General features: G+C 33.9%; 1 protein-coding gene across 1 annotated transcript in view; it reads right to left on the bottom strand.

The window, feature by feature from the left end:
• The window catches only part of NAALADL2 (N-acetylated alpha-linked acidic dipeptidase like 2), a 669716-nt gene extending 657058 nt beyond the window's left edge, over positions 1-12658 (bottom strand). The window contains exon 1 of the mRNA XM_090276711.1: positions 12164-12658. Within this exon, the coding sequence (XP_090132837.1) occupies positions 12164-12657 (494 nt within the window). The 5' untranslated portion in view covers position 12658. The remainder of the gene's footprint in view (positions 1-12163) is intronic.
• Between the last annotated feature and the right edge of the window lie 1725 nt (positions 12659-14383).

The raw sequence follows: 14383 nt of genomic DNA, 5'->3' as shown, positions 1-14383 counted from the left end.
AAACATTTCTCCCTCTGCTCTTTGCCCACATAAAATAGCAAGACATATTTTGAAATAGGAAATTCCAATATGCCACTTAGACATGACTAAAGCAGCTATTAATAAGGGACCATCTGATGTGTTTTGTCAAGTTACAAAAATTATCAGGCTAATAAATTAGAGTTTTTAAATCTATGTAGAATCTTGAACTACAATATTGGTACAAATGATCTTACAAGTTGTTCCCTACAGAATAGAGTTAATATGATGAAACCAAGTGAAGAAATAGAAAACACCCACACTTATTTTATTTTTATTGAAAGTAAAAACCACCTGCACACATTTTTGTTCAAAGAAAAATATTCAGTTCCATTTTTCCCTCACAGACAGAAATGTACTCCATAGAAATAAAACTACTTCTTTTGTTTCTTGTTCTAGCAGAATTTGATTTGCATATTTTGAGACATGTTAAGGTGCTCTCTGTGATTTAGAGAGTTTCTAAGAAGGTAATTTGATTTTAAATCATAGTTTTCTTTTTTTTTTTTTATTTCTAAAATTGAAAGCTGCATACCCTTCTGAGAAGTGAGCCATGAGAGAAAGACATTAGCTTGCCTTGTATTAGATAATAAAAAAAATTCCACAGGGGATGAGTTACATATTATGACATTGTGAATATAAGGCTCATTTGGATTTAATTCATTACTATATCATGTTGCACAGGAAAGCAATTTTTAAGCAATAGAAGTGCACTTCATTTATAAAGGACCCAGCTATAACACACAATCAGTTACTGAAGACAGAAACTTATTTCCCAAATCATTCATATAAAATTTAATATATTTGCTTCAGTTATAATGAAGAAAAAGGAACTTCGATGCTGTTTTTTTTTCCCCATAAGAATGACACTTAGTAAAATTTGCAAAGTACATTTTTGCTTGGGGAGTTGACTACATTTTGATGCCACAATTTAATAAGTTGAAGAAAATGATTAAGCATCTTTAAAAATTATTTGAAATGCTTGTTGGACATCTAGAATATAATTTCAAATTCTGTCTTTCCATAAATTTAACATTATTACATTAAAATAAAATACAAAATTTATTAATTAATAGAATAAGATAAAAAATGGACTGGCGTTTTTAAAATTAGTATTAGTATTTCAAGTTATTATATTTGCTCCTAACATCTCAAAAAGTTGTTCTACATTAAAAAGAACAAAAACAAAAATAACAGCCAAATCATGTTGGTTAATTTACATTCCTTAAATCTGCATGTATTTTCAGTTACGGTTTGTCAGAGTAACAAAGTTAACTGGAGGTATTCCTTATTTTAAGGAATTGACTCACACAATTGGAGTCTTGGCAACTTCAAAGTCTATAGGCTAGGCCAATAGGCTGGAGATCCAGAGAAGAATTACAGTTCAAGTTTAAAAGCAGTCTTCTGGTAGAATTTCCTCTTCTTCCTTCAACTAATTGAATCAAACCAATCCACATTATGGAAGGTAATTTACTTTACTAAAAGAACTTCTCAGAAACATCTAGAATAATATTTGACCAAACATCTGTGCCTTGTGGCCTAAAAGTTGGTACATAAAATTAACCAACATACTGTGGTTATATATAAGCATCTCAAATTTGGAATATAAAATCATCTCTCTATTTTCTGATAGTTTCTTAGGATGTAGGCAGTGGGGAGAAAGCATTCATTGTCCATTTTTAAGTATATGAATTATCAGCCAATTTTACTTTTCCTCTTATAAGCTAGAAACATCCATTTCAACTGACCGTAATGAAGTTAATTTGATTTGATAAATATTGTGTAAATAATCAATTTTCACATATATGTTAATTTAAATTTCCTCTGTAAATCACTCTATGAGAATATGGAATTAATACTTTAAGCTGAAATATTCAAATATCTTACTTAATTTCTAAGACACATGTTGAGATTTTTCAAATTGTAAGTCCTTAAAGGTCATGTGCGCCATTTAAATCTTGATTTGATTAGTGTTGAAAGGAACGTGAAAGAGGAAGTGTTTAATCAGTTCCCAACCTTTCCATGTTCAAGTTATAATTTACTAAATGTGATCATCACTCACTTTTCTATGGAAGAAGCGTCAAGAAATCAAGTGAATCTATAGGAAACTAACATACTTGATCCTCAAAGGAAAAAGTTTGTTTTCCCTTGTACTACATCTGACTAATCTTGTTCCTTCTCTGGGAATAAATGAGATCAAGAAGTAAATGGATAAAAAAGCATATTATAGTCAATGTGGCAAAAGATGTCAGAAAAAATGTAACAAGCCTTAAAGTTGAACAGTTTTCAGGATAAGCAGCTGCTAAGCACAACTGATCTTGGTATACAGGATGGAAATATGTAACTGACCATAAAACATAGTATCTGCAAAAGAGTAATCTAATTATGTAAAATATATTCCTCCCACTATGAATTCAACAAAAATCAAATCTGAAAAACTAAGAGTTTTTGCATTTTGATTCTTAACAATTTTTAACTTAGTCCTGATGTTTTACATCAATCAGATAGATGCTATGAAAATCATTTAAAGGAAAGAAATGTGTCCTGGCCAGTGTGGCTCAGTTGGTTGGAATGTCATCCTATAAAATGAAATGTTGTGGGTTTGATCCCCCATCAGGTCAAGGCACATACCTAGGGTGTGGGTTTTGTCCCCAGGCAGGGTGTGTAGGGGTGGGGAACCAATCAATGTCTCTTTCACATTGATGTTTCTTTTTCTCTCCCTGTTTCTCCCCCCCCCCCCAATAAAAGCAGTGAAAAAAAGAAAAACAAATATGCTTCCTAGGAAAGTGTGTAACCTACTTTCTTAGCATGTAACTTACTTTCTTAGTATGTAATCTACTTAGTATATAACCTTCAGATAAAATAATTTGCATGTGTATGAATTTGTGAGGTGGAGGTGTAGGGACAAAGGGAGAGAATAAGAGAGAGAGAGAGAGAGAGAGAGAAAGTGAGCACATTCTTTCAAATTACTTGATCATTGAGAAGGAAGGAAGAAAGCCTTTGGGCGGAGCTGGACCTAGACTGAAAAGACTTCTTTCTCAAATGTCAGGGCATAGAAAGACCTGTGATGAGATCTACTTTGTACCTCCATAAAACCTACGATCATGGAAATAATCATTTGTAAAAATTTTACTTCTTTTTTTTCTTTATGGAAAGGGAAAGTCACAGCTTAAAAAGAATATCATTTAAAACTGGAATATAACAGACACTCTGCTCATGTTTACTCAGGGAAAAGAAAATCCTCTACCTCAAAAATCAACTTTCTTAGTGCATAAAATATGATAAAAAATTATATGCCTGATATATATGTAATACATATGTATGACTTTAATTTCACATTTGAATAACATACACAAATAACTAGAAGTATACTGGTGTTTATAGTTTTATAAAGGGGTTATATCCCAATAAACCCATCATAAGTTGAAAATATAGAAAGAAAATGCATTTAATGCATCTAACCCTCTGAGAATCATAGCTTAGCTTAGACTACCTGAAACACACTAAGAACACTTACATTAGCTTACAGTTAAGCAACATGATCTTACTGCTGCAGCCCAGAACCATGAGAATATTGTATAATATATTGCTAGCCTGGGAACAGATTAAAATTCAAAAGTTGAAGTATGCTTCTTAATGTATGTATGTTGCTTTGCACCATCACAAAGACAAAAAAAATTCTAAGTTGAACCATTGTAAGTTGGGGACTATCTGCACATATTTTTCTTTTAAAAATAATTGATAGTTTACATGGTAGTAAAGGCTTTATCAAGAAGGTCTGCATTCTGGGTTCATTCTATCCATCAGCAAAGATTTACTTAGTGTCTGCATGCTATTACATTCAAGTGCTATGTCATACTCAATCTTCCTTCTCCACTGCAAAGTAAAAAGTAATTCATGCCAACAGAAAGAGGGAAAATGAAGTACTGAGAGTTCCAAGGAAAGAGTAAGATAACTCAACCAGTGGGAGATCAAAGAATCTCATGGAGGAGTAGGCTTGTGACCCAGGCCTGAAAGGATACACAGCATTTGAACAGATTAGGATTGAGAAGGCCATTGCAGTCAAGGGTCCCTCTCTCATCAATCCTCATTCATCCTATTGGTGGGTGCTGACCATGCTCTGGCCAAATGCCTAAGGATTGGAAGGGCATAAGTTCTCATCTGTGAGTTGATACAGTCAGTTAAGAGAATTAATGTCATTCTGCATAACACTGAGAAACCCTAAGTGAAGCAGTTGCTTTATCTAAAATCTAGAGTAATAAAATTCTATACATAATTAAATAAATCTTATCCTATGTATTTCTTTTGTGATTAAATTTAAGACAATGCCCATTTGTTATCTGGAGAGATCAATGATAGAATAGATAATTGCTTCCTTTAGGAACCATCACTCCATTACTGTCAAATTTATGCTGTTATCATTTGCATAAATTGAATTATGTGTACTTTTGCTATACATTTATATCTTTTTCTCCAATTAAAATGCCAGTAGCTTCATTGCCTTCTTCATTTCTCCCAACTTTCTTGCTCTTAAAAAACATGAAAGGTAGAGAAGACAGAGCTGAAAAATAAATACGTATGACAGAGGAGGAACAGAAAGATGGTTACAAAGTACAGCTGGAGACTGGAAAAGAACAGTTGTGGTGGCATCAGCATCATCAAGCCTCACATCTGTACAAAACTATATTTCTGTGGCATCAAAGGAGATAAAAATTATTTATAGGAAAGGAGTCTTTCTAGTGTTCTGATAACTAAAAAAGAGTCCATGGGTCTCCCTGAACTCCACAGCAAGCTTCTCTTTAAGCCAGGACTGCCATGCCTCTCTCATTAATACTAGAGAGAATGTGTAGCTGTCAGTTTTCTTGAACAATAAGCTAGATAATTGTATGTTCCTAGGTAAAAGGAACATCGCAGTTCTTGAATAGTAGAAGTAAACATGAGTAGAAGACTTTAAAAAGGGAAAAGGAAAGGAATGAAGAAACTGTGAGCACAGGATAGACAATAATACTACAACAAGTAAACAAATCTAGTGTCTGGTTAAAAGAACAGTGCATAGAAGCAAAGCAACTGTTTGTTTTCTTATGTTAAGGGATGGTAAATTAGGGCAGGTGAGCAAAGAGTTAATTAAATTTAGAGCAAATTATATGTTGTGTTTCTAGATAGCTAGAACAGAGACTCCCTTCTTTTGGATGACAGTTAGTTTAAGAAGGATCATAAAAATATAGTAGATGCTAACAAGTAGGGTTCTGAAATTTTGAACTCCCTGGCAGGATAGGGTAGCCATTGGTATAAGGTTCTTGCTGCAGTTATTTGGCCTGTTAAAAGTAGGGGCTTCCTCTTTACGGAGGAGAGAGATCCATCCCTACCACTTAAATAAAACTAATTCTTATGAAGTGATCCAATATGGGGACAATATAGAACAAGAATGTGATCCAATATAGAGATAATAGGACAAATACTTTTGTATACTTCAAATCAATTAGTAAGAGCTTCCAAAAGTGCTGGGTTGAGAAGGAGTCTGTGGCAAGTTGTGAGCACAGTGAAAAAGAGTGCTATGACCATCATAGACATGAAGGGGGCATTAAACAGAAAGCAGTATCGAATATGCAGCAAATTGGTTATTCCTTTAGTTTCATGTCACTAAAGCCAGGTAACCTAACTAAATAGTGCCGATGGAAAGGTTTGATCAGAACTGCAAAACGTACCACTCAAGTTATACATGTGATTACCTAAAGGAAGTGAAGGGGGAGAGGCAGAGAAAAAAGGAAATAAAAGAGGATAAGAAGAAGAAGAAGAAAACCATCTTTAAAAGTATTATTTCAGAAAAAGACAAAATAAATTAGATTTGGGAATTCATTTCAAATAATTTAAAGTAATTATTAAAATATACCCATATCTAAAACAATATTGAATGTTATCTATATTTCCAGATAAGGTGTCATTCATCAAGATCCTGTTGAAGATAATTTATAACATGTCCTAAACTTTTTAAAGAGTTAACTGCTAGCTAGGAAAATATGGTGTTTTACTTATGTTTATAAAGATTATTTTACAGTATAATTTAACTCATGCTTAATTACCATACCAAACAGGATAATGATTTTTTTAATTGCCCTTTTCAAATAAAAGTAGACAATTATATATAGTTAAATCTCTAGAGACTTTATTTTATTGTTCATTTCATTTTATCTGTTTTTTTAATACAATATGTTCTGTAAATAAAATCCAGAAATTTGGATTTCTATACATAAAATGGTAGACTATTTTAAAATTATAATATTTTTGTTTTTGAACTTCTAAAGGCCATGAGAAAGAACCTATCAAAGCCATGGGATATACTTTAAAAAGTAGTTCATACATGCATAAAGAAATACAAATGATTAATTAAGATATAAAGTTTGCCAACATTATCTTTGGCCAATCAGAACAAAAAATAATGAGGACCTGAAAGGCTAGCAGCCCTGTAAGGCACTTTAGTAATGCAAATTGAACAACTAAACGGATTTTAACTCCCTGAATTTGTGATTTGCTTCCAGGAATTTATCAGAAGGGAATAATTAAATAATCACACAAAGACTATGTACAAGAATATTTGTAGAGACAACCTAAATGTCCATGTATAAGGAACAAGTTCAAGAAATTCATGATGTCTATATAATGGAATACCAACAGTATGTTAATTTAATGATTTAAGTCTATATTTCTTGGCTTGAAAAGTGGTTCTAACTATATTGTAAGTGAAAATAATTCTAAAGCAGATATCAAAGCAATATATGTAATATATAATACAGTTTTGCTGATTGCCAGGAAAATATAGAAAGAAAATGATAAAAGAAGGTGGTAGAATTATGGGTGGCTTTTACTTTATTCTCTGTAACTTTCTGTATATATTGTACTTTTAAGTAATAAAAATAATAGTGCCCTTTTCAGTAAAAAATGATACCATATTAATTATAATTAGAGTATACATATGTTCTCCTTCTCACTATTTTCATAACATCTACAGCTGTCAAAAGGCAATACATTCCTGCATTCAGAAATATACTTAACCTCGTTGTCTCATCTACTTCAAATATGTTATTATAATCTATCTGTTAAAAAATGTTGACCTTTCCAACATACTTTACTCTGTTCAGAAATGTGCTTATGGTGGAAAGAAGGGGAAGGGATTAGTTAAAGAACATGTATGAATGACCTATGCACATGGACAACAGAGTGGGGGATTGACTGTGGGAGTGGGGGACAGGCTAGATGGAGGGGGGCAAAGTGGGGAAAACGGGGACAACAGTAATAGAATAATCAATAATAAGTATTTTTTCCCAAAAATATGCTTATAATCATACACACACACACACACACACACACACACACACACACTTGGTGACAAAGACTTGGTGACTTTATTTTATAATAGAAATAAAACATATTACCCGTTACACTTAATTTCTTCTAAGTTAAAGAGCTCTCTCTACAGCCTTAGGCAATTCTGTTTTATACAAGGTGACCAGCATTCTAACTGGCCAAAGCTGTTTAGACTAGGGATAAGCACTTGACCGTCACAGGTATCCCTGGGCCCCCAAAGGATAATGGATCATATTTCATTCTTGGGAATAGGAATTGGAAGCATAATGTATCATATCATACATATAGCAATTGGTATCAGAAAAAGAAATAGCAAGGCAAACAAAAAGCAGTGCAGATGGAAAGGGATGTAAATCACCTTGGTGGTTCAACACTTAAGTGAAAATCAGAAGACTATGGCTATGAAGGTCCCTGAAGCTGATTGGGTCCAGGTGCCATATCTTAATACCCAATCAAATTAATAATTGTTAGTTATAGATTATTGTGTAAGCCTACCTTCCACTGTCCAAAGGCACCAAACACATACATTAAATAAAGCCTCTTTTGAATCTGATGCATCTGGGCATATCAGATATACATCTGAATACTGCATATACTATTGGCCTACACTGAAGACACATGGAAGAAGTAAACCATGTAAAAAAGTGAATGCATTTTTAAAATAGCAACAAATTAAACATAGATAGAAGTGACCAAGAGAATCTTATTAGATGATTGATTAACATGCACACATTGACACCCTCAATTTACCCTCATATTCCTCTATTAATCATGACCATGCCTATGAACCCTATCAAGTGTAATGAAACTTCTGATTTATTTTCTTCTATTTGGTGAACATGCTACCAAGTATTATACTTGCTTCACTTTAACCTATTATGCAAGCTTTACTATTGGATAACTAGATTTTTAAACTCAAATATGCAGTTAGTGTGTCTACCAATAATACTCTATATGTGTATGTTCTTTTCTAAATTGTTACACATTAAAAAAATAAACACATGTATAACTTCTACATTGAGAAAGCATTTTTCTCTAGTTCACATTTATTCATTCATTGTAGCAAGTTATTTTCCTGTTCCTGGATAACAAACTGGTAATCTTGGTCACTGTTAAGTGACTTGAGTTCCTCCAGTGAGTAATTAAAGTGATCAGTGTCATTTAATAGTCAGAACTTTGAACTGTCCCCCACTTTTTGACCATCTCTAGATCAGGAACATTGGAGTCCAAAAAGGAAAAAAGGGATCAGCATTTTCTTTGCTTTGTGTTTCTATACCTTCTCCCTCAGAACTCCTGACTCTGCCAGGGTTGAAACAGAACCTTGAGAATAGGCAAAATGGGAGCACAATGTTCTCATTTGATACTCTCATGAACTAGCATAATGCTCTCCAAATGTAGCAGGAGTTGTTAGCTGAATTTTCATCAACAACTAGCCAGTCCAAGTCTTACCGCTTAGATTTCTCAAATGGGAGTCAAACACTCCGTGTGAAGCAGTATCAAGTTCTTCCACGTAGTTCTACTAAAACTTCTTTCCACAGGACTTCAGGCTTCCTCTTTGAGGAGAGATTGAGACTTAAAATTCCACTAGTAGATCTCTCTACAAATCCTCTTTTTTTTTCATTCTATTTCCTAGCTTCTCCTATCTCTCATAGACTATGACTGGGTGATTATTTCAGGGTTCTATCCTTTTTTTTTTAACTCAAGGTCTGCACACTGAACCTAATTTGAAATTATTATCAACTGTCTTCAACTGAGACATCAACAGGGATACCTTAACACTTTTACAGTATCTGGTTTTGTATATCTTCTAGTTATCATATAATTATATAATAGAAAATAATGTTTTGCTATTATATTACAAATAGGAATTATAGCCATAATATTTTGAATATAATTATATAAAAAATCAAAATAGTAATCAAGATAACTTTCAAACTTATAACATAACTGAGCAATTAAACTCAGGCCTGTGTCTCCTTTATCTATGCATTTATTTTCTCCCTTAGAAAAATACTTATTTAATGTTTGTTAAACAATAGAAGTCTAATGTTGGGTAAAGCACATTTGATCCACTCCTTCATTGAATCTTTAGTCTAATTTATTATACAAAAATATTTTATATTCACAACTCTTAGGATATTATGCAAGAACTAACATAGCTTTAGTGCATGGGCAGAAGTGAAACTCCAATAAAAAAGAAGGATAGCAATTGATGAACAAAATCATGGGCCAGTGAGAGCCAAGAATGATCATAAATAGATGAAAAATAACAATGGGAACCTGTGTTGTAGATAGTTAATGCTATGATGACTTAGTAAATGCAGGAACTCAGGCATGTGGTTATCATGACTATTGGGGAGTAGTTGTTTTTGGATGAGGAGATGTGTTCTGGAGAAAATTATTATAAGCAAATTTGTACCAAAATATTATTTTTAAAGGAAAATTTCTATTATTTCAGTAGAAAAAAAAAACTGGCTATTTGACAGAGCATAAATTTGAATCTGTGTCCAACCACTAAATAGTGTCTGGAAGTATAACAGTTGTTGGTTGTGGTTTTGTAGCTAGTTTTGAAATATATATTTTGTTGATGTTTGGGTTTAAGAGGAGCATATAAGCCTTACTGTCATACAATTCCTATTCTGAGGAAAATAATAAACTTTTTATTTAATTATACATTTTAAATTTAAAATAAACTTCCTGTGTGAAAAGAGGTCATAAGTCAATTTTTAAAGATAACTATAATGCTGAAAAATAAATTAGTAAGGAAAAAAAAGCCAAAGGATATAAGGAAAGAAAATACATGTGAAGGCTAATTAATACACAGAATGCATGCTATTAAGTTTCTTATTATTTCAATAGAAATTTGGCTCTGAACTTGCTAAAAGCCAAAGTAAAAGGAAAGCAGGCTAGGTTATGGGAAAGATTGTGTTCATAAGTTAAAAAGTAAAAAATTGTTCAGGAAAAGCATAATTATTCTTAAAATTAAGAAGTTAAACCCATGGATTCTTTTCTAGAAGATACTCTTGTAGTATAATGAATCCCCACAATGAAGTTATAGTCACCACAGTTTTATAGTTGTTTTTTTCTTCTCTCTCTCTCTCTCTCTCTCTCTCTCTCTCTCTCTCTCTCTCTCTCTCTCTCTCTCTCTCTCTCTTTCTCTCTCTCTCTCTCTCTCTCAGTAACATCCATTTGCCCTATTCTATACAGACCCCTTGCCCTGGAAGCTGAGTGCTTCAGGATGAGTTCCACGGGCTCTGAGTAAGCAGCTTTCCTGCTGGGTTCAGCCATGGGAAACATGGTGAGACCCTTCAGGGCAGGGGGATGGGAGAAGCTGTGGTGCTCCTTATTCTCTCTCGGTCTTCAGTGGTGTCTGGTTGAGGCTACATGTTATTCCCCCCCACACACACACTCATGCACACACATGCTTACACTTGTGTATACGGAATGTTCCCAACTCCACCATTTTTTCATCACTGATAGAATAAATGTCCTATTTAAGTTCCTACTGCTTTACATCTTCCGTGAGTTTTCTCTTGTCCTGGTTGGATCCTGATTGATAGAATCACTCATTATAAGGCGATGGCTATCTTTCAGCTCACTTCAATATAAACAGTTTTACATTAGGAAACATCATGGGAAGTGCTATTATCTGCATATTACATGGTAAGGGATGCTTATACAACAGTGAATATCATACACAGAAGAGCGTAAGAACAAATTCCCATTAGTAACTCAGATGTGATAGTCAGGAAGAGAATTGTAATTCACCAATGGCAATACAAGTCATATTTCAGCACAGACTACACAATGCATTTTCAGTGGACATACCCCCTAGATAATCCCTAGAAATGAACGCATGCCAACATCTTAGCTGTAATAAGTCAGTGTAACCCAGAAAAAAATTCTTAGAAAGCAATAATTCTCATCTTCATCCACCTACAAACAGCATCTGTATAATTCACCTAGAACTGTCTTTTCTCAGCAAATATGGAAAATATATATGGAAACCAATATGTAATCATCCCCTTCCAGTTCCTCACTTCACTAAATAGGTAAACTAGGGAACCTTTTACACAACATATATGACATTAATATATCGAACAACAAAATTTTCAAGTTACCACTGATTAGGTGACATCAATGAAGAATTTCCCAAGAATTCAGATTAAGACCTGATAAATAATATTTTCTTGTCATTAACTTAAAAATCAACACATTATGATGACAAATCACATGCAAACTTAAAGAGAGAGATGCGTTTTTAGAATTGCCTGGTATCTGAAACCCAATATGTTTTATTAGAAATGTGCTCATTGGGAAGCTCAGGGATGCAGAAGACCAAATACTACCAGTGCTTGTCTTAGCTCCTGACCAGAAGAGGCAGTTACTTCTGCCCATAAAGCATGTTTACTTTATTCTGAGGTCATTAAAATTCAATCATATGGCTACTGCCTTAGTTTTTATTACATGAACACTCATCAGTCTTTGCATCTCAATTTGGCCTACTTGGGCTTCCCACGATGGAAAAAATGCACTGGCTCAAGTCTTTGAGTCTTCATAATACTCATAGTTCTTAGTATAAATCAATAAAACAGCATCATAAGTTTGTATTATAACATCATAAATCTGAAAATGTACAACCCCTCTGCGAAGAATGTGCCAGTAAGTTGTGTATCTCAGCTTTCAAACTTATCCTTAAACCACGCCAAAATCACCTGTTCAATACTTACTGAACCATCTTTCCCAGGTAAAATCTCCCACCAACATCCATTTCTTCTACACATACCTGAATGTTTTCCTAATGTCTTCTGCTTGGATTGTCTTGAGAATCTCTTGGTATAACTGACGATCAAGTGTTCCTGAAGATGTAGCATTTGAAGGGCAATTCTCATGTGAATAATAGCCTATCAAAATTCCAAAACTAAATAAAATGATGGCTGTACAAAGTATTTTTAAAAGGCAGCAAAAGTTGCAGTGGTTGCTCTTTGGTGCAGATCTTGTATAACGGGTAGCATAGTCAGTCTCTTCTTGAAGTCGTTGGAACCTGCCTTTGGGTGAAGTTGCTGGTTGAATGGAATCATGATTGAGGTCCATAGTCTCTGAATTCTGCAGGTTCTGATTCTCAGAACTATCTAAATGGAACTGGTCAAAACCAGGCTCCTCCAGTTCCTTTTCCATGTCCCACTCTAAGTCAAGGGCAGTGGCTTGAAGGTCATCATTGTCTAAGTACTGTGAATGTCCTAGAGCTCTTTGATCTGCACTGACCTTTTGATAGGCCATCTTTTTACCTGTGAAAATAAGAGAAGCAAGAGTTTCTTTAAATAAACAAATAAACAAACCGAAAACCTCCATTACAAAACAATAAACTGTATTATGTGTCCATAAAATTTTAGTGATTATAATCAGCAGGGATGTATTACCCCTATGGAAAAATCACATATAAATTAATTATTTATGTTTTTCTATTGATGTTACTAAATGGAAAAGAAGACAAAAATAGAAGAAGGTATTTGGTGGAAAAGCTTATGAGAGCACAAAATACACACACATATACACGCACACACCATTAACCTTTGAAGCTCAGGAGAATAAGTCATAAATGCACAGTTGCATTGAGGATAACTGATCACAATGAAGGCAAATTTGAAGCTTATTCATTTTCAAAATCACTTTTAAGAAAAGAAATGGCCAGAAGCAATAAAACTACTATTTAGTAGGTTAAGGGGAAAAAATAATTGACCTTGAGATGATTTACATTGTCAGAGCTAATTTTAAAAACAAATTCAGAATAAGAATAGGCAGAGCAACTAAATGAAGTAGCAACTCTATAGTAACATTACATAGTCATGGTATGGTACATTACATAGCTGTGAGAAATCAACAGGATTGAAAAAAATTTAAGGCTACCACAGAAGACCAAGATATTCCATGGAATTAGTGACATAAATTGGCCTCACTCATTGAACTTTAAATAAAATGTGAGATGGCATTCATCCAAAAAAAGGAAGCCTTTTGCTAGGCTAGGAAGGTTTGGTTTCATAACCTTGCTATAGGAACGGCAGATGGAGGTTTTTCTCCCCTATGCAGTTTTGGATGACGGTTTGTTTTATCCTGCAGAGTGGTATTAGGATAACTAGGCTAATTAACTACAAGTGGTCTTCTGTCTGATTTCAGTAACCCACTGGTGTGTTATGGTTGCAGATTAAGATTATTTATAACTAAATTTTCTGTGTATTAGATATGTCACCCCAGCTGGAATTTAAGGTCCCTCAGTAAGTTTTATAATTTTTTATCTGTGCCCTGCTGTAGGTAAAGAACAGAGTTAACCTGAAAACTGATTATCCAATTGCCTGATAGCCAGTAGTTGACAAATAAACTCTAATGAAAATCATACAAACAGGAACTTCATAAGAGAGTGGCACAGCTCCAGTCTTGGCTGGCAGAAGCTCATGTGGATTAAATGTTCTGAATGTTTTTAAAAAATCAAGTATGATCAAATATTAAATTTTACAAAATAGAAATTTTAATTTGGCTAGAGTCTTAGCTACTACCCTATAAACTAGGATTTTCACTTATATGGATTTGAATCAATAAGATGAGAATTCAATGCATGGCAGGTACTGATGATAGGCCCTTATTCCTCAATAAAGAAATAATTCAATCAGAGAGACAACTATATAAATAAACAAGTAAGTCAAAATTTTAAAAAATGTAAGGGGGAAGAGGGATGATTGATTCTACAGAGAAAATGGGAAAGGATTCCTCAGGTGACCTCCAGGGTACTTCGGACAAAAGAGGAGTTAACTAGGGCAGACCAGCAGTGTGAGTGGAGGGTATCCCAGCAGGGGAAAATCTATAAGCATGCAGAAGAATGAGAATGCATGGTGTGTGGGCCACCCGAAAAACTCATAGTAGTATGATGTAGTTAAAGATGCATCACATAGGCCAGAAAATTTAGGGGAAAAGTTAAGGAATGGGATCTTGGACAAAAGGTATAACTTTTCTG

This window comes from Furipterus horrens, unplaced genomic scaffold, assembly GCF_987537825.1.
Source record: "Furipterus horrens unplaced genomic scaffold, mFurHor1.1.pri manual_scaffold_1, whole genome shotgun sequence".
NCBI classification, from domain to species: domain Eukaryota; kingdom Metazoa; phylum Chordata; class Mammalia; order Chiroptera; family Furipteridae; genus Furipterus; species Furipterus horrens.
This window is presented reverse-complemented; position numbering and strand designations above follow the sequence as displayed.